Source organism: Vicia villosa, unplaced genomic scaffold (assembly GCF_029867415.1).
Source record: "Vicia villosa cultivar HV-30 ecotype Madison, WI unplaced genomic scaffold, Vvil1.0 ctg.002837F_1_1, whole genome shotgun sequence".
In the NCBI taxonomy this organism is placed as follows: domain Eukaryota; kingdom Viridiplantae; phylum Streptophyta; class Magnoliopsida; order Fabales; family Fabaceae; genus Vicia; species Vicia villosa.
The window spans coordinates 97,344-123,142 of record NW_026706045.1 but is presented as its reverse complement, the minus strand read 5'-3'; the positions used below and the strand labels follow the sequence as shown (position 1 = coordinate 123,142).

General features: G+C 46.7%; 1 protein-coding gene across 1 annotated transcript; it reads right to left on the bottom strand.

Moving 5' to 3' along the window:
* Window positions 1–10,141: 10,141 nt before the first annotated feature.
* Window positions 10,142–16,640, bottom strand: LOC131639890 (uncharacterized). The gene is made up of 2 exons (XM_058910332.1): window positions 15,752–16,640; window positions 10,142–10,245 (listed from the first exon to the last, which is right to left on the bottom strand). Exons 1-2 carry the CDS (start codon window positions 16,638–16,640, stop codon window positions 10,142–10,144), a joined length of 993 nt encoding a protein of 330 aa, XP_058766315.1.
* Window positions 16,641–25,799: the final 9,159 nt, after the last annotated feature.

Sequence of the window (25,799 nt, the reverse complement as noted above, 5' to 3'; positions counted from 1 at the left end):
GAAGGAAGTGAATACCTGACCCTCTACTGAGAGAGGGTATTTATAGCCCCCAGCGCTGGGCCATGATCACGCTAGTGGACTGGATTTCCAGGCCCAACTAGGAGACTGCCAAGTTTCCTAGGCGGAAATATCGGAGGTGCGTGATGCCCTCTGTCCTGGTTAACCGCTCCGGAATCCATGGGAGATGCGGTCTTATAGGGGCCACGTGGACTCCGTAGTATTCGGAGGATTGGGTGTGAAGGACCCCTGCGCGGAGCAGGGTCCTCGGCAAGTAGATGCTCGCGGGGAGCTGTGTGCCGAGCATCCACCTGCTCGTGGACAGCACTGTGCCGAGCACCAGCTAGAAGACGGAGAGTGGCGCCGGGCAATGCCGAGACGAGCATGAAGCATCGTCTGCCAGTAGCTTAGGTTGGTTTGGGCCTTTAAGCCTAATGGGCTGAAACTAGGTTGGGCCAAATCTTGGCCCAGCCCAGAACAGGAGCCCCCCAAGTCGGAGTTCCGAGGAAGGAGCTTCGAGTTTTACTTCTGCTGACCGGCCACCCCGAGCAGCGTTACCTCGAGGAGAAAGTCGGAAGGTAGCGCGTGGAGGGCACGCGCTGACGTGGCAGTGTAATGATTGCCTAGGGGTAGGAGGCGGCGCCTAGGGAATCTGTGTCAGCCGACGTGACGTTTTGTATTCCGGGCGAAACCTCCTATAAAAGGAACGAGGCTTCTCATTAGGGCATTTTTTCGCCTCTGTTCAAGTGCTCGGCGTCTGGGGTCGATCTTCAAGCCTCTCATTCAAGAATTTCTTCCAGCAATCGAGTTTTCCCAAAATCATGTCTGGATCAGGTACGACTGTGTTCCTACTGGACTTTGAATGATTTCCTGCATTTTTATGATAAGTTTAGCTAGGAGATTATGCCGTTTTTTGCCATCTAAGTCGGCATATTGCTGCGGAGTAGGGTATCTTCCTCGGGTTATTCATGCGATGCCCGGGGGGAACCAATGTAAACGTTAGATGCTATTTGTTTTCCGCCCGGCTTCTTCATGTCTCAACTCGTCGTATTCATAGAACGGACGGCATGTTTAAGTTTCCCATCGGTTCGTTCCAGAACGTCGCCGGTCTTATTAAGGCCCCGTTGAGTCTTGCTGAGGTGGACCCGAGCGTCCCAGCCGCGGTCTTGGTTGATTCATTGAAGGGGTTTGGTCGGTGGCTTTATTGCTCGCTGTTCCACCCTTTCACTTGCCTCGCGGTGGAAGGGTGGATTTGATGACCGGTCGAATTCATTTTTTCCTTCTGCGTGCAGGTGAATCAGGATCAGGGTCCAGCTCGGAATCAAGCTCAGGGTCTAGCTCGAGCTCGTGGGATGAGTCACAAAAGACGAGTGCGAGCAGCTCCGAGGTCGAGGTGGTGGAGGTCGAGAGCGCACCTCTTTCAGTGATAGAAGAGGGTGACGATGAGGGGGTGTCCCCGGGGTCTGACGAGGAAGCCGGGTCCGACGAGGATGTCCCCATGACCCCCTTGTTTGAATATGACTTTGAAGTGGACCTAGATTGGGTGGCCGAGGAGCCCCAACTGGAGGTGTCGCGATACACCGAGTCGCTGTTCGGCGCGTTCCGTGAAGTTGAAGAACGAGGGCCGAGCGATGAACTGAACTTTCAGGTGGTATGCCCGTCCGCCGATGAGCGCATTTGCCGTTCACCATGTATGAGTATGTTTTTCGGGAGCTCGGAGTTCGTCTGCCGTTCACCAGCTTCCAGGTTTCGCTTCTGGCTCGTCTTGCACTGGCCCCGTCTCAACTACATCCGAACGCCTTTGCTTTTATGCGAGCCTTCGAAATTGTCTGCGAGTATCTGGGCATCGGGGCCACGACCGACCTGTTCTGCCGGTGTTTTAGAGTCCAGCGGAAGATGGCCGACGGGCGGTATGGCTGGGTTTCCTTCAAGAACGCCGACCGTAAGCTCTTCAAGATGTTTGTTGACTCGGTTAAGGACTTCAAAGACCGGTATTATGTCATTCGTCTGCACAGCCGGGCAGCCTACACTTCGCTGTCGAAAATGGTGACAGTGCGTGGCGAGGACGGGGCCCCGGAGAGGGACGAGGAAGGGAATGTTCAGACCAGACTCTGCAGTGTATTCCCCTTTGTCTGGTGGAAGGCCCACTTCAGTTTCCCCCCAAAACATTATGCTCGGGAAGACGGGGATTTGGACGAGCAAGATGCAGCATCGTACCTTCGTCTTTGCCAGTGGGTGGACAGCTTCACCCTCAGTTCGTGGGTATCGAGGATTGGGGAGCCTATTTGTGACGAGGATGGGGTCCCGATGACCGAAGTTAGAGCCATCAACACCCGGGCTCTTTTGATGTGTCGGACGACGGCGGAGATGAAAGCGTTGTTAGGTGGACTTTTAGTCTTTTTATTTTGTTTGTTGATTGCTGCTCGGTGCTAACCTGTTTGTTTTGTTTTGTTGGTTGATGCTCGGCGCTAACCTGTTTGTTTTGTTTCAGATGCTATGCCCTTGAAGGAAGACAAAGTTCTGAAAGCAGCCCAGGACGGAAAAAGACTCCGGGCGTTGAAGAACAAGAACCGGGGAGCGACCTCGGGTGACCACTCTGGATCTGCAGGCTCCCCCCTGGTAATCCCGGAAGGCGGGACGCCGAAGAGGCCGCGTCGAACGGAGACGCAACGAGATGAGATGTCGGCTCCAGGACCTGAGCGCGGGTTTGTTCTCCCCCTTGCTTCAACGAGGGCTTGTTTTTCGAGAAGTTCCCTTTGTCTGTCTCACCGGACGAGGTCCGTCGAGTGGAGGGGATGTCCTCTTCTGCTCGTCAGAAGCAGTTGGCCGGCGACAGTGCTGCCGTCATGAGGGTCATTGGCATGGCCCAATTGTTTGCTCAGGGGGGGGGGGGCGTTTCTGCTGACGTTTTGAAGAAGGTGGAGGACGAGAAGCGGATCGCCAAAGAAGATGTTGTCAGGAAAAAGGCTCTTCGGGAGAAGACGAAGAAGAGGATGGAGGATCTGCTGAAGCTGAAGGATGATGAGTTGGAGGGTTTGAAGAGAAAGGTCGCCGAGAAGGATGAGGAGTTAGAGAGGGAGAAGAAGAAGGTTGCCGAGCTCGTGCAGGTTTGGGAGCCGACGCCGGAGGAATCAGCCGACGTGGCGGTGTTGAAATCGAGGGCGGAGTTCGTCGAGAAGATCGACGACCTAAAGATCGAGCTTGCCGATATGGCTGATGCGGGGTTCAACTGCGCCGTTCAACAGTTGAAGCTCTTGAATCCGGATCTAAAAATGGACAACGTTGGAGTGTCGAGCAGGATTGTTGACGGCCAGCTGATCCCCGGCACACCTGAAGACGATTGAGTTTTAGGACCTGCGCGTCCTTGTTTTCCCGGCCTGCGTGCAATTAATTTTATGATGATTTGTTGGGGCTGAAGCCCGGGATATTTGGGGCCTGCGTGCCCGTCTTTTGTTGTAATATTAGAACATCATCGGCCAATTTGGTCGGCAGTTAATGTCCGTCAATTTTTTCCATGTTTGTTTCAGCATTCTATGCTTTAAATTGTTTTTGCTGCATGTCCGTATATCGTCTTTGATTGTAGGCTATGCTCGTATGCTCCGAGGATATAGTCCATACTTAGAATATTTTACAGCGTTTTGAATATGATCGTCTATTCCGATTGTATGTTTTATACTTAGAATATTTTATGGCTTTCGGTTGTGCTCGAGTTCTCCGGGGACTTGCTCCAACACTTGGTTGTTTCGATAGCAGTATGCCGCAGTCGAGCATACCGGAGAGCTGCCTCAATATTTAGAATAATTGAGGGCTGCTGGTTATGCTTGGATATCCCGGGGGTATACTATCTCCATGTATGAGTATGTTTTTCGGGAGCTCGGATTTCGTCTGCCGTTCACCAGCTTCCAGGTTTCGCTTCTGGCTCGTCTTGCACTGGCCCCGTCTCAACTACATCCGAACGCCTTTGCTTTTATGCGAGCCTTCGAAATTGTCTGCGAGTATTTGGGCATCGGGGCCACGACCGACCTGTTCTGCCGGTGTTTCAGAGTCCAGCGGAAGATGGCCGACGGGCGGTATGGCTGGGTTTCCTTCAAGAACGCCGACCGTAAGCTCTTCAAGATGTTTGTTGACTCGGTTAAGGACTTCAAAGACCGGTATTATGTCATTCGTCTGCACAGCCGGGCAGCCTACACTTCGCTGTCGAAAATGGTGACAGTGCGTGGCGAGGACGGGGCCCCGGAGAGGGACGAGGAAGGGAATGTTCAGACCAGACTCTGCAGTGTATTCCCCTTTGTCTGGTGGAAGGCCCACTTCAGTTTCCCCCCAAAACATTATGCTCGGGAAGACGGGGATTTGGACGAGCAAGATGCAGCATCGTACCTTCGTCTTTGCCAGTGGGTGGACAGCTTCACCCTCAGTTCGTGGGTATCGAGGACTGGGGAGCCTATTTGTGACGAGGATGGGGTCCCGATGACCGAAGTTAGAGCCATCAACACCCGGGCTCTTTTGATGTGCCGGACGACGGCGGAGATGAAAGCGTTGTTAGGTGGACTTTTAGTCTTTTTATTTTGTTTGTTGATTGCTGCTCGGTGCTAACCTGTTTGTTTTGTTTTGTTGGTTGATGCTCGGCGCTAACCTGTTTGTTCTGTTTTAGATGCTATGCCCTTGAAGGAAGACAAAGTTCTGAAAGCAGCCCAGGACGGAAAAAGACTCCGGGCGTTGAAGAACAAGAACCGGGGAGCGAACTCGGGTGACCACTCTGGATCTGCAGGCTCCCCCTGGTAATCCCGGAAGGCGGGACGCCGAAGAGGCCGCGTCGAACGGAGACGCAACGAGATGAGATGTCGGCTCCAGGACCTGAGCGCGGGTTTGTTCTCCCCCTTGCTTCAACGAGGGCTTGTTTTTCGAGAAGTTCCCTTTGTATGTCTCCCCGGACGAGGTCCGTCGAGTGGAGGGGATGTCCTCTTCTGCTCGTCAGAAGCAGTTGGCCGGCGACAGTGCTGCCGTCATGAGGGTCATTGGCATGGCCCAACTGTTTGCTCAGGGGGGCGGCGTTTCTGCTGACGTTTTGAAGAAGGTGGAGGACGAGAAGCGGATCGCCGAAGAAGATGTTGTCAGGCAAAAGGCTCTTCGGGAGAAGACGAAGAAGAGGATGGAGGATCTGCTGAAGCTGAAGGATGATGAGTTGGAGGGTTTGAAGAGAAAGGTCGCCGAGAAGGATGAGGAGTTAGAGAGGGAGAAGAAGAAGGTTGCCGAGCTCGTGCAGGTTTGGGAGCCGACGCCGGAGGAATCTGCCGACGTGGCGGTGTTGAAATCGAGGGCGGAGTTCGTCGAGAAGATCGACGACCTAAAGATCGAGCTTGCCGATATGGCTGATGCGGGGTTCAACTGCGCCGTTCAACAGTTGAAGCTCTTGAATCCGGATCTAAAAATGGACAACGTTGGAGTGTCGAGCAGGATTGTTGACGGCCAGCTGATCCCCGGCACACCTGAAGACGATTGAGTTTTAGGACCTGCGCGTCCTTGTTTTCCCGGCCTGCGTGCAATTAATTTTATGATGATTTGTTGGGGCTGAAGCCCGGGATATTTGGGGCCTGCGTGCCCGTCTTTTGTTGTAATATTAGAACATCATCGGCCAATTTGGTCGGCAGTTAATGTCCGTCAATTTTTTCCATGTTTGTTTCAGCGTTGTATGCTTTAAATTGTTTTTGCTGCATGTCCGTATATCGTCTTTGATTGTAGGCTATGCTCGTATGCTCCGAGGATATAGTCCATACTTAGAATATTTTACAGCGTTTTGAATATGATCGTCTATTCCGATTGTATGTTTTATACTTAGAATATTTTATGGCTTTCGGTTGTGCTCGAGTTCTCCGGGGACTTGCTCCAACACTTGGTTGTTTCGATAGCAGTATGCCGCAGTCGAGCATACCGGAGAGCTGCCTCAATATTTAGAATAATTGAGGGCTGCTGGTTATGCTTGGATATCCCGGGGGTATACTATCTCCATGTATGAGTATGTTTTTCGGGAGCTCGGATTTCGTCTGCCGTTCACCAGCTTCCAGGTTTCGCTTTTGGCTCGTCTTGCACTGGCCCCGTCTCAACTACATCCGAACGCCTTTGCTTTTATGCGAGCCTTCGAAATTGTCTGCGAGTATCTGGGCATCGGGGCCACGACCGACCTGTTCTGCCGGTGTTTCAGAGTCCAGCGGAAGATGGCCGACGGGCGGTATGGCTTGGTTTCCTTCACGAACGCCGACCGTAAGCTCTTCAAGATGTTTGTTGACTCGGTTAAGGACTTCAAAGACCGGTATTATGTCATTCGTCTGCACAGCCGGGCAGCCTACACTTCGCTGTCGAAAATGGTGACAGTGCGTGGCGAGGACGGGGCCCCGGAGAGGGACGAGGAAGGGAATGTTCAGACCAGACTCTGCAGTGTATTCCCCTTTGTCTGGTGGAAGGCCCACTTCAGTTTCCCCCCAAAACATTATGCTCGGGAAGACGGGGATTTGGACGAGCAAGATGCAGCATCGTACCTTCGTCTTTGCCAGTGGGTGGACAGCTTCACCCTCAGTTCGTGGGTATCGAGGACTGGGGAGCCTATTTGTGACGAGGATGGGGTCCCGATGACCGAAGTTAGAGCCATCAACACCCGGGCTCTTTTGATGTGCCGGACGACGGCGGAGATGAAAGCGTTGTTAGGTGGACTTTTAGTCTTTTTATTTTGTTTGTTGATTGCTGCTCGGTGCTAACCTGTTTGTTTTGTTTTGTTGGTTGATGCTCGGCGCTAACCTGTTTGTTCTGTTTTAGATGCTATGCCCTTGAAGGAAGACAAAGTTCTGAAAGCAGCCCAGGACGGAAAAAGACTCCGGGCGTTGAAGAACAAGAACCGGGGAGCGAACTCGGGTGACCACTCTGGATCTGCAGGCTCCCCCTGGTAATCCCGGAAGGCGGGACGCCGAAGAGGCCGCGTCGAACGGAGACGCAACGAGATGAGATGTCGGCTCCAGGACCTGAGCGCGGGTTTGTTCTCCCCCTTGCTTCAACGAGGGCTTGTTTTTCGAGAAGTTCCCTTTGTCTGTCTCCCCGGACGAGGTCCGTCGAGTGGAGGGGATGTCCTCTTCTGCTCGTCAGAAGTAGTTGGCCGGCGACAGTGCTGCCGTAATGAGGGTCATTGGCATGGCCCAACTGTTTGCTCAGGGGGGCGGCGTTTCTGCTGACGTTTTGAAGAAGGTGGAGGACGAGAAGCGGATCGCCGAAGAAGATGTTGTCAGGCAAAAGGCTCTTCGGGAGAAGACGAAGAAGAGGATGGAGGATCTGCTGAAGCTGAAGGATGATGAGTTGGAGGGTTTGAAGAGAAAGGTCGCCGAGAAGGATGAGGAGTTAGAGAAGGAGAAGAAGAAGGTTGCCGAGCTCGTGCAGGTTTGGGAGCCGACGCCGGAGGAATCTGCCGACGTGGCGGTGTTGAAATCGAGGGCGGAGTTCGTCGAGAAGATCGACGACCTAAAGATCGAGCTTGCCGATATGGCTGATGCGGGGTTCAACTGCGCCGTTCAACAGTTGAAGCTCTTGAATCCGGATCTAAAAATGGACAACGTTGGAGTGTCGAGCAGGATTGTTGACGGCCAGCTGATCCCCGGCACACCTGAAGACGATTGAGTTTTAGGACCTGCGCGTCCTTGTTTTCCCGGCCTGCGTGCAATTAATTTTATGATGATTTGTTGGGGCTGAAGCCCGGGATATTTGGGGCCTGCGTGCCCGTCTTTTGTTGTAATATTAGAACATTGTCGGCCAATTTGGTCGGCAGTTAATGTCCGTCAATTTTTTCCATGTTTGTTTCAGCATTGTGTGCTTTAAATTGTTTTTGCTGCATGTCCGTATATCGTCTTTGATTGTAGGCTATGCTCGTATGCTCCGAGGATATAGTCCATACTTAGAATATTTTACAGCGTTTTGAATATGATCGTCTATTCCGATTGTATGTTTTATACTTAGAATATTTTATGGCTTTCGGTTGTGCTCGAGTTCTCCGGGGACTTGCTCCAACACTTGGTTGTTTCGATAGCAGTATGCCGCAGTCGAGCATACCGGAGAGCTGCCTCAATATTTAGAATAATTGAGGGCTGCTGGTTATGCTTGGATATCCCGGGGGTATACTATCTCCATGTATGAGTATGTTTTTCGGGAGCTCGGATTTCGTCTGCCGTTCACCAGCTTCCAGGTTTCGCTTTTGGCTCGTCTTGCACTGGCCCCGTCTCAACTACATCCGAACGCCTTTGCTTTTATGCGAGCCTTCGAAATTGTCTGCGAGTATCTGGGCATCGGGGCCACGACCGACCTGTTCTGCCGGTGTTTTCGAGTCCAGCGGAAGATGGCCGACGGGCGGTATGGCTTGGTTTCCTTCAAGAACGCCGACCGTAAGCTCTTCAAGATGTTTGTTGACTCGGTTAAGGACTTCAAAGACCGGTATTATGTCATTCGTCTGCACAGCCGGGCAGCCTACACTTCGCTGTCGAAAATGGTGACAGTGCGTGGCGAGGACGGGGCCTCGGAGAGGGACGAGGAAGGGAATGTTCAGACCAGACTCTGCAGTGTATTCCCCTTTGTCTGGTGGAAGGCCCACTTCAGTTTCCCCCCAAAACATTATGCTCGGGAAGACGGGGATTTGGACGAGCAAGATGCAGCATCGTACCTTCGTCTTTGCCAGTGGGTGGACAGCTTCACCCTCAGTTCGTGGGTATCAAGGACTGGGGAGCCTATTTGTGACGAGGATGGGGTCCCGATGACCGAAGTTAGAGCCATCAACACCCGGGATCTTTTGATGTGCCGGACGACGGCGGAGATGAAAGCGTTGTTAGGTGGACTTTTAGTATTTTTATTTTGTTTGTTGATTGCTGCTCGGTGCTAACCTGTTTGTTTTGTTTTGTTGGTTGATGCTCGGCGCTAACCTGTTTGTTCTGTTTTAGATGCTATGCCCTTGAAGGAAGACAAAGTTCTGAAAGCAGCCCAGGACGGAAAAAGACTCCGGGCGTTGAAGAACAAGAACCGGGGAGCGAACTCGGGTGACCACTCTGGATCTGCAGGCTCCCCCTGGTAATCCCGGAAGGCGGGACGCCGAAGAGGCCGCGTCGAACGGAGACGCAACGAGATGAGATGTCGGCTCCAGGACCTGAGCGCGGGTTTGTTCTCCCCCTTGCTTCAACGAGGGCTTGTTTTTCGAGAAGTTCCCTTTGTCTGTCTCCCCGGACGAGGTCCGTCGAGTGGAGGGGATGTCCTCTTCTGCTCGTCAGAAGCAGTTGGCCGGCGACAATGCTGCCGTCATGAGGGTCATTGGCATGGCCCAACTGTTTGCTCAGGGGGGCGGCGTTTCTGCTGACGTTTTGAAGAAGGTGGAGGACGAGAAGCGGATTGCCGAAGAAGATGTTGTCAGGCAAAAGGCTCTTCGGGAGAAGACGAAGAAGAGGATGGAGGATCTGCTGAAGCTGAAGGATGATGAGTTGGAGGGTTTGAAGAGAAAGGTCGCCGAGAAGGATGAGGAGTTAGAGAGGGAGAATAAGAAGGTTGCCGAGCTCGTGCAGGTTTGGGAGCCGACGCCGGAGGAATCTGCCGACGTGGCGGTGTTGAAATCGAGGGCGGAGTTCGTCGAGAAGATCGACGACCTAAAGATCGAGCTTGCCGATATGGCTGATGCGGGGTTCAACTGCGCCGTTCAACAGTTGAAGCTCTTGAATCCGGATCTAAAAATGGACAACGTTGGAGTGTCGAGCAGGATTGTTGACGGCCAGCTGATCCCCGGCACACCTGAAGACGATTGAGTTTTAGGACCTGCGCGTCCTTGTTTTTCCGGCCTGCGTGCAATTAATTTTATGATGATTTGTTGGGGCTGAAGCCCGGGATATTTGGGGCCTGCGTGCCCGTCTTTTGTTGTAATATTAGAACATTGTCGGCCAATTTGGTCGGCAGTTAATGTCTGTCAATTTTTTCCATGTTTGTTTCAGCATTGTGTGCTTTAAATTGTTTTTGCTGCATGTCCGTATAGCGTCTTTGATTGTAGGCTATGCTCGTATGCTCCGAGGATATAGTCCATACTTAGAATATTTTACAGCGTTTTGAATATGATCGTCTATTCCGATTGTATGTTTTATACTTAGAATATTTTATGGCTTTCGGTTGTGCTCGAGTTCTCCGGGGACTTGCTCCAACACTTGGTTGTTTCGATAGCAGTATGCCGCAGTCGAGCATACCGGAGAGCTGCCATAATATTTAGAATAATTGAGGGCTGCTGGTTATGCTTGGATATCCCGGGGGTATATTCTAATACTTGGAATATAATTGATAACAATTGAACTGTGCTCGGCCTTGGTTGGTTGCCCGGAGGTGTAGGGAACGATCCGGGGGCGCAGAGCAGGTGTGCGCTATTAGCGAGCGCGAGACCACGGTTGGGGCCAAGCGTTCGCGGCGTGAACGATCCCATCGCGAGCTGGGGTTCTGCCATGCAGGTACTTCCACGGAGGGTCTAGGTGTAGAATCCGCCGAGGGGTCGGTCCGTCCATTTGACGAGGGGGATCGACAGTTGTTGTCGTGGAATACTCATGTCCGTACCGACGACGTGGATCCGTGCCCGTCTGTTACCTGTGTTCGGGCCAGGTGCCGGGCGTTTTAGTTTATGTTTAACTGTAATAACGTCTGAGTTTTTCAGCGTTCCAGGGTCGAACAAGTTTTTCGCCGAGAAGATTCTCGAGGTAGTAGGCGCCATTCTCGGTTTTGTCATAAACTCGGTATGGGCCTTCCCAGTTCGGGGCTAGTTTGCCCTCGCGCGAGTCTTTCATGTTTCTGCGGAGCACTAGGGCGCCGATTTCAAATTCGCGCTTTATAACTTTGGCGTTATGGCGAAGAGCTATTTGCTGTTTTAGTTTAGCTTCTCGGAGAGAGGATCCTGCTCGGATCTCCTCTACCATATCGAGCTCTTCCCTCATGGCCTCGTCGTTAAGTTCTTCCTCGAGGGGGGATTCGGTGCGCCGAGAGGGTTCTCGGATTTCCACGGGGATTACGGCTTCGGTGCCGTAGGTTAATCTGAAAGGAGTCTCGCCTGTGCTCGAATGGGGCGTCGTTCTATACGCCCAAAGTACACTATGCAGTTCTTCGACCCAAGCTTTTTTAGCTTCGCCGAGCCTCCTTTTCAGTCCTCGGAGGATGAGTCGGTTGGCTGCCTCTGCCTGCCCGTTCGTTTGAGGGTGTTCGACCGAGGTGAAGTGTTGTTTTGTGCCGAGCTTGGTCACGAATTCTTGGAACTTCCTGTCAGTGAATTGGGTGCCATTGTCGGTGATTATAGCCTGTGGTACCCCGAACCGAGCGAGTATGTTTCGTTTGTAGAAGCGGAGCACGTTTTGAGACGTGATCTTGGCGAGAGGTTCGGCCTCTATCCATTTCGTGAAGTAATCCACGGCGACCACCAAGTACTTATTCTGGTATGATCCGACCGGGAAAGGGCCGAGGAGGTCCATTCCCCAGGTGGAGAAAGGCCAATGAGAGGAGAGGGACTTAAGCTCGTTGGGGGGAGCTAGATGCATGTCGGCATGCCGCTAACATCTGTCGCATTTCTGAACATGCTCTTTGGCGTCCTGCTGCATGGTCGGCCAATAGTAACCGGCTCTGAGGGCTTTCCTCGCCAGCGACCGGCCGCCGAGATGCTGGCCGTTGATCCCTTCGTGAAGCTCTTGTAGTACTTCCAGTGCTTGCGAGCCGTCGATGCATTTAAGGAGGGGGACGGAGAAGCCTCGTCGATAGAGTTTATTTTCGATGACTGTGTACGAGCAGGCTCTCCTCTTAATGGCTGAGGCTTCCTTCGGGTCGTCGGGGAGCTCGCCGTTCGTGAGGTAGTTGTACACCAGAGTCATCCAGCAATGGTCGTCTCCGATGGCGAACACTTGTAGGGCTTGCGTGTTTTTGCCTATGCTCGGATCGGACAGGATTTCTTGTATCACCGACTTGTTCCCTCCTTTCTTTCTCGTGCTCGCAAGCTTGGATAAAAGGTCGGCCCGCGATTTATGTTCCCGAGGGATGTGTGCGACGTCTGCCTTTGTGAATCCTTTCATTTTTTCTTTGACGAGCGATAGATACTCGGCTAGTGTGTCGTTTTTGGCCTGGTAATCGCCGCTAACTTGGGACGCGTCCAGTTGAGAGTCGGTATAAATCATGACTTCCCGAGCGCCCACGTCCTCGGCGAGGCGTAGGCCCGCTAGGAGGGCTTCGTACTCGGCCTGGTTGTTCGATGTGGTGAAGGATAGGACTAAGGATACTTCGATGACGAGCCCCTCGTCGTTCTCCAAGATGATACCGGCTCCGCTGCTCGCGTGGCTCGAGGCGCCATCGACATAGATGGTCCACTTATTCTCGGTGGGTGTTGGGGAGTTGGAGATCGTCGTCATCTCGGCCACGAAGTCGGCGAGTGCTTGGGCTTTTAACGCTTTCCTGCCCTCGTATTGTATGTCGAACTCGGACAGTTCGAGGGACCATCTCAGCATTCTCCCGGCCATGTCTGGTCGGCTGAGAAGTTGCTTGATCGGTTGGTCTGTCCGGACGATGATAGTGTGGGCGAGGAAGTAGTACCTCGGTCTCCTGGCGGCCGTTATGAGGGCCAGTGCGATTTTTTCTATCTGTTGATAGCGCACCTCGGGCCCTTGTAGGGCTTTGCTCGTGAAGTACACTGGCTTCTGCCCGTCTTCCGTTTCTCGGATCAGGGCTGCGCTGGCCGCCTCGCCTGAAACGGCCAAGTAGAGATAGAGAACTTCGTTGCTGTCTGGTCGGGATAGCACCGGGGGTTTGGAGAGCACTTGTTTGAGGTGGGATAATGCTTGTTCGCATTCCTCGGACCACTCGAAACCTGCTTCCTTCCGAAGAAGCTTAAAGAATGGAAGTGCATGCTGGGCGGATTTCGCGACGAAGCGGGATAATGCCGTGAGCATTCCGTTTAGTACTTGGATGGATTTTTTATTGGTGGGGGTAGGGAGGTCCGAGAATGCTCGGCACTTATCAGGGTTGGCTTCTATTCCTCGCCGTGAGCATTCTGTTAAGTAGAAGCCGAGGAATTTGCCTGCCCGTACTCCGAAGGTACAGTTCTCCGGATTGAAGCGCATCCTGCAGGACCTGGCCTGCTCGAAGACCCGCTCGAGATGTATCGTGTGGTCGGAGTCTTCTCGAGATTTGACGATCATGTCGTCCATATACACCTCGAGCGTGTCGCCGATTTCTCCTCGGAAGACCTTGTTCATCATCCGCTGGTATGTTGCCCCGGCGTTCTTGAGTCCGAAGGGCATTACGTTGTAGTAATAATTGCCCGATTCGGTCATGAAAGCCGTGCACTGCTTGTCGCATCTCGCCATGGGAATCTGGTTGTAACCTGAATAAGCGTCCATGAAAGACAACAGTTTATAGCCGGCCGAGTTGTCGACCAGTCTATCAATATTAGGTAAAGGATAGGCGTCTTTTGGACATGCCCGGTTAACATCAGTATAATCAACACACATTCTCCATTTTCCATTAGATTTTTTAACAAGTACAACGTTTGAGAGCCAAGTTGAATACTTGGCCTCGGAAATAAAATTTGCCTCTAGGAGGTCTTTTACAGCTTTCTCGGCAGCCTCCGCTTTCTCGGGAGACTGCCGACGCCTACGTTGTACTACGGCCTTGGCGGTCGGATTGATGGAGAGGTGGTGGCAGGCGACCTCAGGGTCGAGTCCGGGCATCTCTGCGGGGCTCCAGGCGAACAGATCGGCATTGGCTCGAAGGCAGGCTACGAGTTGCTTCCTCGGCAGGTCAGGGATGCCTTTGCCGATCTTCACTGCTCTGTCGGGGTTGTCCCCCAGGGGGATCAGCTCGAAATCTCCGTCGGGGACAGGCCGGGCGGGATGAGGAGCCTTTGATTGTGTCTCTTCCCCGGTCTTCAGTTCTTCTTGTGTAAACCTTGCATCGAGGTTGACTGAGCTGACGTTGGCCGTTGGATGCTGATCTTCCCGAGGATGCTTGTCTTCGGCCCTTGGTTTTTTGTTGGAGCTGGTCGGAGGGGCGATCAGCTCTAGTCCTTTGACGGAGGCGTCGAAGATCCTCCTCGCAACTTCAATGTTGGCGTTGATGGTGGCCACTTTCCCTGTCCTCGTGTAGAACTTCATCTTCAGATGGACCGTGGAGGGCACGGCGGTTAGCTCGGCCAGTGTTAGGCGTCCGATGATGCAGTTGTACAATGTTTTGCAGTCGATCACCAAAAACCTGGTTTTGACTTGTCTGGACGCTTCCCCTTCCCCGAAGGTGACAGTCAGCTCGACGTAGCCCCACGGTTTGGTGGTGGCTCCGTTGAAACCCTGGAGGTCGGAACCCATATAGGGAATGAGGTGCGAGTCGTCCAGCTGAAGCATTCGGAAGAGGTGAGAGTACATGATGTCGACCGAACTACCTTCATCGACCAGGACCCGTCGAACATCGAAGTTTGCCATTCTTGCTCGGACGAGGAGGGGAATGGTGGCGTTTGGAGCTCCGCCGGGCAGTTCCTCGAGGTAGAAAGTGATTGGTTCAGACTTTCCTCGGAATTTTCGCAGAGTAGGGCCGAGATCGGCGTTGGCGCTGAGTAGCTCGTCGAACTTTCTCTTGACTGAACTGACGGTGAGAGAGTCGGGGTCCCCGCCGTTGGAGATGACCATTGCGGTGGGGAAATGTTCCCAGGTGCTAAGGGCGGCCGTCACGCCGACTGAAGGGATGAAGTCTTCCGGTCGGGTTACGGACAGTGGGACTTGAAGCGGTCTGCTATCTGGTGAGTTCCCCTCGTCAGAGTTCTGAGGGACATCTCTTCGGGAGGGTTCTCTCTTCTTCGTGTACTTTGATAGGAGTCCCTCTTTGATCAGGGTCTCTATTGCATCTTTGAGATGTATGCATTCGTCGGTCAGATGCCCGTGACTCTTGTGGTATTTGCAGTATTTGGATTTGTCTGTCCCCGGTCTTGTAGGTTTTGACTTCGGGGGCCTGATGCTGGAGTTCTTGAACTGGGTGTTCTGGCAGTCGGCCAGGATTTTCTCCCGCGAGGCGTTCAAAGGAGTGTAGTCGTTGAACCGTCCTGCCGGTCCTCGGCGCTCTTTGGCATCTCGGGACCTGTCGTTCCTCCCTTTGTCCTGTCCTCGGCGTGATCCTGGATCCTCGAGGTTTGAGCTGCGAGCAAAATCACTGCCCCTCGAGGCTTTGATCGCGGCTGCCTCGCCTTCTTCAAAGTCGATGAATGCCTTTGCTTTGCGGAGGAGGGCATTCATCGAGTGCACCTTCTCAATCTTAATGGCCTTCTTGAAGTCACTGCCGGGGAGTAGTCCTCGCTCCAAGATGTATCTCTTCATGTAGTCGGCCGTCTGCACTTGGACGGCCTCCTTGTTGATTCTTTCAAGGTAATCCCGAAGAGGTTCGTTGGGTCCTTGTATCACGGCCTCGAGATTGGCTTCCGATTTCGGTTGTCGTCGGGAGGCTGTGAAGTGGCTCAAGAAGAGTTCTTTGAGCTCGGTCCAGGAATGGATGGAGTTCGGAGGGAGGTTCCTGTACCAATTCATCGCTCCCTTCCTGAGGGTGGTCGGGAAAATGCGGCACTTGATCGAGCCTCTGTTGACGTGATAGTCCATGACCGCTTCGATGCTCCGAATATGGTCGTCGGGGTCAGTGGTCCCGTCGTATTGGTCTAATACTGGCGGTTTTTCCATCCCCCGAGGGAGGTGGGCTCTTCGGATACTGCCGGACAAGGGGCTGCGGAAGTCCTCCTCGTCGCTTGGTCCCGGTGAAGTGTAGTGTCTGTTTCGCCGGGGTTTTCCTTGGTTATCGTCCGAACTGGTACGGTTGTCCCGAGGGGGACGTTCGCCAGGTTTCGGTGCAGCTTTGGAAGGGCCCCGATGATCCTGTTCGGGGGAGGGGCTTCTCGCTTCATTGGCTTCTGGCCTCTGGTTCTTCTTGCTCTTTCTTGGCGGAGAACGGGAACGTGTCCTCCGGCGACGATATCTTCTTGGTGGAGACCTTGAAGAGGATGGGGAACGCCGGCGGTACCTCCTTGGCGGTGAGCGCGAGGAGGAATAGGAGCGTGACCTGTAGTGCTTCCTCGGAGGGGAGCGACGTCGTCGCTGTCTTTCCAGCTCGTGAATTCGGTCGTTCTGAATTCGGAGGAGGCTGTTTGTTAGTTGTATTTCTTTGAGCAAACGGACGGTGATGGGGTCAGCGTCCTCGAGAATGTTGAGCGGCTCCTCTTCTTCTCCGTGACGGGCTCTCCGCCTTTCGGAGGTGTGGGTGAATGAGGAAGCAGGCTGCCCGTCTCTGGTGTCGGCCTCATTCACATTCTGGGCATGTTCTGGCCCATTGTGAGTTCGTTGCTGCCCGTCCTCCTCGTTCTGAACGTGTCCTTCGGGAGGGACTTGGTCAACGTTCTGAACCTGTTGGAGGCCCTGCAGCTGCTGGATGCTATGGATCTGCTGCCTCCTGGGTGGTGAGGCTTCATGCCCGGGCCTTCTTTGCCCGATGAGGGTATGCCGATTTCCCACCTGTCGACGACGATTCGCCCCGTCACGGGTGGACTCTTCGATCAGGTGTTGCAGGAGGAAGGGATCAGCACTTGGGATGTTGTTGTCAGCCATGACGATTGAAAAAGGATTAGCTTTGATCTTTGTTTTACTAAAGACGGGGAAGCAAGTTTCCCACAGACGGCGCCACTGATCGTACCTGATCAGGAGAATCGTCGTAGGCTGCTCGGATTGGATCTTCTAGGAAGAAGGAGGGGGGTGTACCTGCAAGGTACTCCGATGCCAAAGTAAGAAGACGAGCAAAGGAGTGCAAGTACTAGCTAAAGGTTAGAAGGAAGTGAATACCTGACCCTCTACTGAGAGAGGGTATTTATAGCCCCCAGCGCTGAGCCATGATCACGCTAGTGGACTGGATTTCCAGGCCCAACTAGGAGACTGCCAGGTTTCCTAGGCGGAAATATCGGAGGTGCGTGATGCCCTCTGTCCTAGTTAACCGCTCCGGAATCCAAGGGAGACGCGGTCTTATAGGGGCCACGTGGACTCCGTAGTATTCAGAGGATTGGGTGTGAAGGACCCCTGCGCGGAGCAGGGTCCTCGGCAAGTAGATGCTCGCGGGGAGCTGTGTGCCGAGCATCCACCTGCTCGTGGACAGCACTGTGCCGAGCACCAGCTAGAAGACGGAGAGTGGCGCCGGACAATGCCGAGACGAGCATGAAGCATCGTCTGCCAGTAGCTTAGGTTGGTTTGGGCCTTTAAGCCTAATGGGCTGAAACTAGGTTGGGCCAAATCTTGGCCCAGCCCAGAACAATTATATTTCGTAAGATTACCATTATTGTTAACACACGTAAATAAGTCATAAAACATAAACATAATTTTAATTTAATTTAAAATTACATTTCCATCAAATCATTTTATTTATGAATGAACTTACCCGTACGAGATGCACGGGTCTTCGACTAGTATATATATATATATATATATATATATATATATATATATATATATATATATATATATATATATATATATATAAGTTGTCTTTTTTTTATTAAGTTAAAAAATTATTTATAAGTTTAAACCGATAAACTAATAAATTCGGACCGGAATTGAATCTATTGAAAAAAAGACTTACAAATATTATATAACATTCTTAACATATGTTTTTTGTTATATAAAAATAAGTTTTATTAAATTATAATAACTTATGTTAGTTTTTGTTAAATTAATATACAAGAAGTACATGTTAGAATATATAAACATACTGGTTAAATTAAAATATCGGTTACTGTATGTTAAAATTTATAATATCTAAATACTAATGTTATTTTATTTTTAAATTTATGTTTTACAATATTATTATTATTTTCCAAAAAAATAATTTATATATTTTTTATATTTTGTATTTTTTAGACTAAGGAGAATAATAAAACCTAAAGTATGAATTAGAAACAGGAACCCAAACTAAAATTATTATTTTTTTTCAAATTTTTGTATTTAAACAAAGAATGATTTTTTAACTAAAAGTGTGCAAAAACAAAAAGAACCACAAGCAACGTGAAAATCGCAATTAGAGTTTTCATGTGCGACAATTCACGCTCAGACAATAATAATTTTATCAATTATAATATGTGTACACATGATCATATCCGAAATAAAATAATACCGACCTGGAGTGCCTTGACCCACTTGAGTTGCTTCCTCCTTCTTTCTCCTTCCTTCTTTGGTGCAAGATCTCTATCTGAATCAATGGGGTTTTTGAGGTTTCATTGTTAGTCTTTGGTGTGAAAAATAACAACTTTATGATTGATTTTCCGAATTGTGGATGATTAGGAAAAAAATTAGGCCTTTATATAGATGAAAATTAGGGTTTGACATTGAATGTGATCAATCTATTTAAGGCAAGTTTTTAAGAGATTGAGATTTGTCCCAAGTTTTAGTGAGTAAGACTGTGAATCTGGACGATTTGGTGACTAGGTGCAAGATTGGATATGGGAAGAGACTGTTTTGAGGAAATTTTTTTTTTTCTATTTTTGATTTTTGGCTATTTTTTTCATCAAATCAAGATTTTAATAAAAAAATTAAAATAATGTAAATTAAAGGAAAACAAAAATACTATTTAAATAATTAAAAAAAACATTTTTTGACCTTTTTTTTAATGAAAACACGCAAAAATAGAATAAAATACAAAATGTAGTAACATGGGATTTGAACTTGCAACCTTTTGCAAAAAATTCCTTAAATGTGATTCCTTACCAATTGTGCTATCTTAATTATTCAAAATAAATTAGCAATTAAAAACATCTAAAGGGTGGGAAATTCTGGGGTATCACAATGTGAATTTAAACCCTTGCCTCAACTCTAGTGTAGTAACTAAATGAATCACCCAGATCCAAAAATCTTTTGATCCCAAGCCTTAGGAGCTTAATGAGACAATGATTATGACTGTTATCACTTAGTGGAAAAACTGAAATCAGGAGGGCAAATTTTGGGGTGCAACAATTATTAATTGATTTTAACATTCTTTAAGCATAATAAAAAAGAACAGAGAGAAAAAGACAAAGAGTGATTTCATTATAACATTAGAAGAAGATTACAGACAGAACAACAAAAAAGTTAAAGACACAAAATCACAAAGAGGAGGTAGAGACACGTCTCAACCACAGAACAAGGATACCGATGAACAAAAGGTCAATTAACCCTCAAAGACTTCACAGTTTCTTTACACCAGGCCATTTTTCAGACCATTTTTCCTAATAAATTTGACAATCCCTTCTTTAAAGAAGATTTCTGATAGAACTCTCCCAAAAGGTATGAAGAACTTGTTGTGATTTCTGGAGGAAATGATAAAATCTTACAAAAAATTGAAGATAGTCTAAGGTAGATTTATCCAATAATGATTTACCAGAAGAAAAAGAAAAATTTGATCATCATAGGATATAACATTTTTGTTGACTGCTCGAGGAAGAAATTTTTTTAGCAGCAACTTAAACCAAGCTCTGGGAATGGAGAGAATATTCTCAGGATTTGTAGGTTCATATCTGGATGTCGTGTCATGGAGGGACCCGTGCTTCTCAACGAAGGAATGTTGAGATATAACTTGTTCACCAGTGAGACCAATTTTCTCACAGCCAGTAGCAAGAACAACGGAGAAATGAGTGATGGTAATAGGAACACCAAAAAAATGATATGCAATGGAACCATCTTCACACTTAGTACAAACATGTTTCCAAAAAGATTTTACAAGATTTGTGTAGACAGGTTTATCCAGCATGGTAAATTAATTTGTCCATTCTTGGTTGAGCATGGTTAAGGTGATACTTGAGGAAATTTTCTTTCATCAAGATGAAGACATTGGATTTGTTCTTCAGATATGACCTCAAGAAGATTCGTATCACCAAGAAAGGTAACCAGAGACATAATATAAACAAAGAGGAAGATACGGAAAAAGAATGATTTTGAAATAATAAAATCATACAACGTTTGAGAAGAAAAATAAGCGATAAAAAGGTAAAGGATGAGGGACTTGACTGACAAGAGAACAGATATGAAACATGAGAGAATAAACAAGACCATCATTTCCAAGACAATTTTTCAGATAAATAAATGCAAGACGACAAAGGAGTAGGAAGTGAAGGTCGTGCTTAATCAGATTTATACTCAATTAAGGTGTGTCTTGAAATCTTTCATTAAAAACATATAGGATAGAAATGATAAATTTTATAGAGGTCAAATCAAATAAATTATTTTGAAAACTTGTGACTTACTATTCTCATAGTCAAGAAACCAACAGATTTCTGACTGGAGATATTTTTGATATAAGACATCTTCCAACTTGTAGAAGCATCTTAAGAGATAGATAAAAATAATAGATAGCAATCTAACTTGATACACTTTATCTTCAGATAATCCCACCTTTCTAAATACTTAATGTTCTGATAATATGAGTTCTTTTAAGCGGAGAAACCAAATCTTTAATCATAATTTCTAGAGGACTAAAAATGTTCTTCTTGAACTCTAGAATAATTCCAGGTGTAGTGAGTATTCAAACAACATATCTAAGGTTGAAGGAAGCTTCCTAGGACATTAAATCCTTTCTGGAAGTGCTCTAAAACAACATACAATTTCCAGCTTCAAGAGGTAACTTTCAAAACTTGAACTCCTTTGATTTTTCATCCTTTTTAATAAATTTTGATTCTATTATACTTGTTACAATGTGAGGATCAAAAGCCCCTTATTAATTGTTAGTTATGCTTTGTATATATCATTTAATTTTGTTTTAAAAAATTAAGGTTCTTGAAGTTTTTTGAGAAACTCTTGAGTTATAGTTAAAATAAATTCATGAATGATACATGGTTGGATTTGCCTTGAAAAATCACAACTTTCGTGTTTATATTTTAAAAAATGGTTGTGAAATAGCCAAGGTTGAATTTCCATAAATCTTGTTCTTGAGATTGAAGATGAATTCCATTCATGGACTTGTTTTATTTTATATTTAATTCAAGTCATATAGTTATTGTAAGAGAGCGTAGCACCGCTGGTTAAGGAGGGCGTCTGTTTAAAGGGAGTACGTGGGTTCGAGTCTCCCTTAGACCACTTTTTACGCTTTATTTCATTTTTAGGCATTTTGCAACTTGTTTAACATTTTTTTATTGAATGCATATTGTCGCACGCTCGCGAAAAATGAACAGAGTCGCCACCAATATATTTATCCCAAAGAGGGAAAGGAATATCAGAAAACCTAGGATGAATAAGAACGAGGTCTTTCGACCAGAGATCAAGGTACGGGAGTCGGTTACGCAAGGGGAAGGTGCTAGCACCCCTCACGCCCATCGTACTCGATGGTATCCACCTATGTTTGTTCTATTCTAAGGGTGTATAAATCTAAAGCTTAATTACTAAGGGAATGCATGCGAATGAATGAAAAAGAAACACGGGAAAATAAGTTTTTTAAATAGTTGTGCTCGTTCAAGCCCCGCGACTTGATGCCTACGTATCCTTTTCAGGAATCAGAGCGCCGTAGTTCGGCTCTTTAGTTTTTGTTTGTTTTTGTGTTTTTTAGTTGAACAGTTACATTCGCACTCCGCTGCTCGACCTCTGGAGTCTTAAGCTGGGAATGGAGCGGAAATAACGTGTCCGATTAAAGAATGCCTCGGAGGCGAGATGAAGAAGAGATTTTGAACGTTTCGAGTGGAACCCTAAAGCAAGGGAGACTCGAGTTGCTCTTTGGTTTGTGTTTTTTAGAAGTTGGGAACTTACGCCTGAATGGAACCCTAAAGCAAGGGAGATCCAAGCACTCGAACATTCCCTAAAGCAAGGGACGTTCAAGCTTCCATTCCCTTTTTAATGATTTTCACTTTTTTATTAATGTTTTATTAAGTGTTTTCTTTGTATTTTTTTAAGGGGATTTTATTTTGATATTTATTAGATGTTTTAATGTTGAAAAGGAAAAGAAACTAGCCTAAGTATGAAGGGAATTTCTACCTAATGTTATCATGGTTTCTACCTAAGGTTAGGAATAAAAGAATATGAAAATAAAGATCACAATTAGAAGTCGTAAGTAAGATACATGAACAAAATTGAGTAAGGATACAATGGTACAAAATTATACACAAGCATGAAGTAGCAAGTCAAAAACATAGTACAAAAAATGAATTAAAAATACTACTATTTTTTATATTGATTTTTATGAAGGAAATTGAATTCTAATCAACCAAAAAAGAATTAAAAGAGTTAGCCTAAAACTAATATTTTTAGTGATTATTTTTATATGTCAAAAATTAGTATTGAAGTCTAAGAATGATAGTGAAGATTAGAAATTTGATTATTCAAAGAAATGGCAAAAAATCTAATTAAAATCTAAATTTGAAATAATAAAAAAATAAGGAAACAGGGGGTGCAATCCTGAATTGCAGGGGTGTGAAAAGCAGGGCGCTGGGCCCATTGAGTCTGACCCAATAACAGTTTTTGTATAGTTTTTTTTTTGGCACAAACAGATGCAACATGGGCTGAGCAAGGGGTGTAGAATAGCAATTCGTTTCTGGCCCAATGGAGCTTTGATCCAAGCACTTCGATTAATTCATATTTTATTCAACTAATGTGAATTAAATCCAGTAATGGGAAATTAAACCTTATGTTATATGCCAATTATACCAATTAATCAGATTAATGACATTAGTATTAATAATAATAATAATAATAAAAATGAAATGCAAGTGAAAAGGGGATTAGGGTACGTACTGGTTGTGGCGATTGGGATTTTCCTCTCAACCTCGCTCGGAGCAACGGCGGCGAAACCCTTCCGATTGATCTCTCCGTTCACCTCTCCGCTCACCTCTCCGGTTCCTTCTCTTGCTTTCGAATTCGCCCGGCGCTCATGAACTCACTGTGGAATGGTTGCAGGTCGTGTGGAGGTCGATGTGACGTCGAAGTTGTTGATTACGATGGTGATTGAACGCGATTGCAGAAAACCTTCTTTGATGATGGATTGAAGATCGATTGGAAGAAAGTGAGTTCTTTTGAAGATCGAATGATTGGAGACGATTATAGTGAAGCACCGCGATTGGAGTGATGATGATGATTGAAGTTTGTTACGAATTCTTGGTGAGTCCCGATTCTTTCAAATTTCCTTTTTGTTTCCTGTTCTGAGGCCCTTATTCTTCTCTTCTGATTCTCTTCTTGAAGATGAAGAAAATGAAGACTGATTATTGATGAGGCCGTGGTGATGATGCAGGGAGAATTGAAGATGAGGTGAAGGAAATGGTGGAGAGTTGAAGATGAGGTGAAGTGCGATTCAGAATGTATGATGAAGATAAAGAATGGTGGACGGAAGAGAGGATTGAAGAGATTGTGGAAGGTGAAGAATGGTTCTGAAGATGATGAATTGTGGAGATGGTGATGAAGTGATATGAAGATTGAAGAGGAAGGAGGTTCAAGATTCAGTGTTGATGGTGATTGAAGATGATTGAATGATGAAGATGCTGAATGGTGTAGCTGAGAGGGTGAGAAGAGTGGTTGAAGAACAATGGTGAATTCTGTGGAGTTGTGAAGTGAAGATGATTGAAGGTGGAGATGAATGGGGAAGGAGAATGATGAATTGAATTGTGGAAAATGGTGGAGGAATGAAGATGATGATGAATGGTGAGAAGTGATGAAGTGAATTGTGGAAAAATGGTGGAGGAATGAAGTGAAGAGAGGAAGAATGATGATGAACGAAAGTGAGAAATGGTGGAGCCGTGAAAGAGTGGATCAAGGCTCTGATTTATAGAGATGAAAGGTTAGCTTTTTTTTTTTGAACTTTTCTCTTCTTTTTCTCTTGAATAAAATCTGTTAGAGGTTTATAACTGAATTGGTTAGAAGTTTGTTATTGGTCTGAGGCGGTTATATTTCTGTTAGAGTGTGTTAGAGGTGTTAACTGAAATCAGAATTCTGTTATCTTTGTAACTGACTTAGGAGGTTAATTGGGAGTTAGTTAGGTTGTGAATAGAGTTCTGTTAAGTTAGGGAATTAGTGTATGGAGGTTAGTTTGTGGAACTGGTTATAAGTGTGCAGGAGATGCTGTTTGGAGCTTATGAATGATTGTTGTTTTTTGTATTGAAACTCTATTATGCTGCTAAAAAACTGTTGTGGGACAGTTAATTGATTTTGTATGAATGGTTATGGCTGAAGGTTAAGAGGAAATTGAATGGGTATGTTATCAGTGTGGCTGCAAGTCGATGGTGCAGGGTAGGTTTTATTTTGCAATTGTGTTTGATTATTGACAGTTAGGAAGAGGGTTTTTTCTTTGTTTGGAATTCTGGCTGTTGGTTTAATGTGAATGTGTATGTATGGGGCTGATAGAGTTTGGTTAAGTTATGTATGTTTTGGAATTTGCTGCTGATTTTGTTGTATGTTGCTGCAGGGGTTCATGTATTGATGCAGGGGATTATAAAGAGGCTGGTAATTAGCTGCAGAAGTAAGCAGGTTCACTGTTGCAAACAGAGAGATCTTCATTTGATTTTGATTCCTCCCGGAGTATGCAGCTCATAGAGACTGATTATTTGTGTAACATTGTAATGGAGCTTGTAATGCTGTGACTTTGTAGTGATTTCATTTTTGTACTTTTTCCCATAAACCATTGTATAATGGTTTATCTTTATTTTTTGTAATAAAAATAACTTGTAATGAATCATGGATTGTGCAACAGCATGGATTGTGATGTCTTTTATTTGTAGAAACTTTGGCCCTTTTTGTAGGAACTTCAAACAAAGCTTTGAATTCCCTCCTTTTTTTTGTATTAAGAATATGACAATGACACGATATCTTCTTAAAATCGAAACAGAACTCGCAACTTATTCTACTTCTTAGCTTCCATGACTTAGCCTCTTAATGCTATCTGAACTTGAATGTGGAATAATAGGCGCCACTTGATATGTAAACTTGGAATGAACAATTGAAAGCATTTGGAATTGAGTTTGAATTACACGGATATCTTTGATAAATAAACCCCGATCCACTTGCAAATTTCGATGGACCTTTAATTCACTTCCATTCGTCAATCTAACTCAAACTTGTATGTTCAAATCCATGTATTAGAAGTGACGATGCCCTATTCTTGAAGTGATTCATTAGCTCTACGCAAACTCAAGTCAAATCTAGATATGACATCCCACAATTTGATGAAGAAACTCATAAATCAAATTTAGACTTCCAACCATGATAGATATAGAAATAATTTGAATCAACCTTAAATGGAGACGAGAGCCTCAAAACAATAGTAAACCCTAACTCTTTAAAGTCCTTGATCCCGTGCTAGATTATTGATTAATGATTCATGAATTAGATGATTTAATGGATGGATGGTATGCATATGAATGGAAAGCATAAGCCAATTAGATATAAATTATGATGGGCAAATTTTGGGGTGCAACAGCTGCCCCTATTTAATCGTCTTTAACCTGAAGGTGAGATTGGCGCTAGCCTTTCGAACATTCAAGGTAGAAGATGATTAAATACCAAGTGAACCTGAAAATTTGCTTGAAGGAAGATGGAATCCACTGGAGGAAAAGATGGTGTCAACTCCATTGAGGAAGAATGTATCAATTCTGGATTGATCAAATTAACTCTGAGTTAGAAATGAACTGAACATATTAACTCTGGGTTGGAAAAGAAAAGTGGGTCAGCTCTGGGTTGAAGAATAAAGGGAAGTCAACTCTGGGTTGAATAAGAGGTAAACATCAATTCTGGATTGAACAAATTAACTCTGGGTTAGAAGTGAAATAAACATCAACTCTGGGT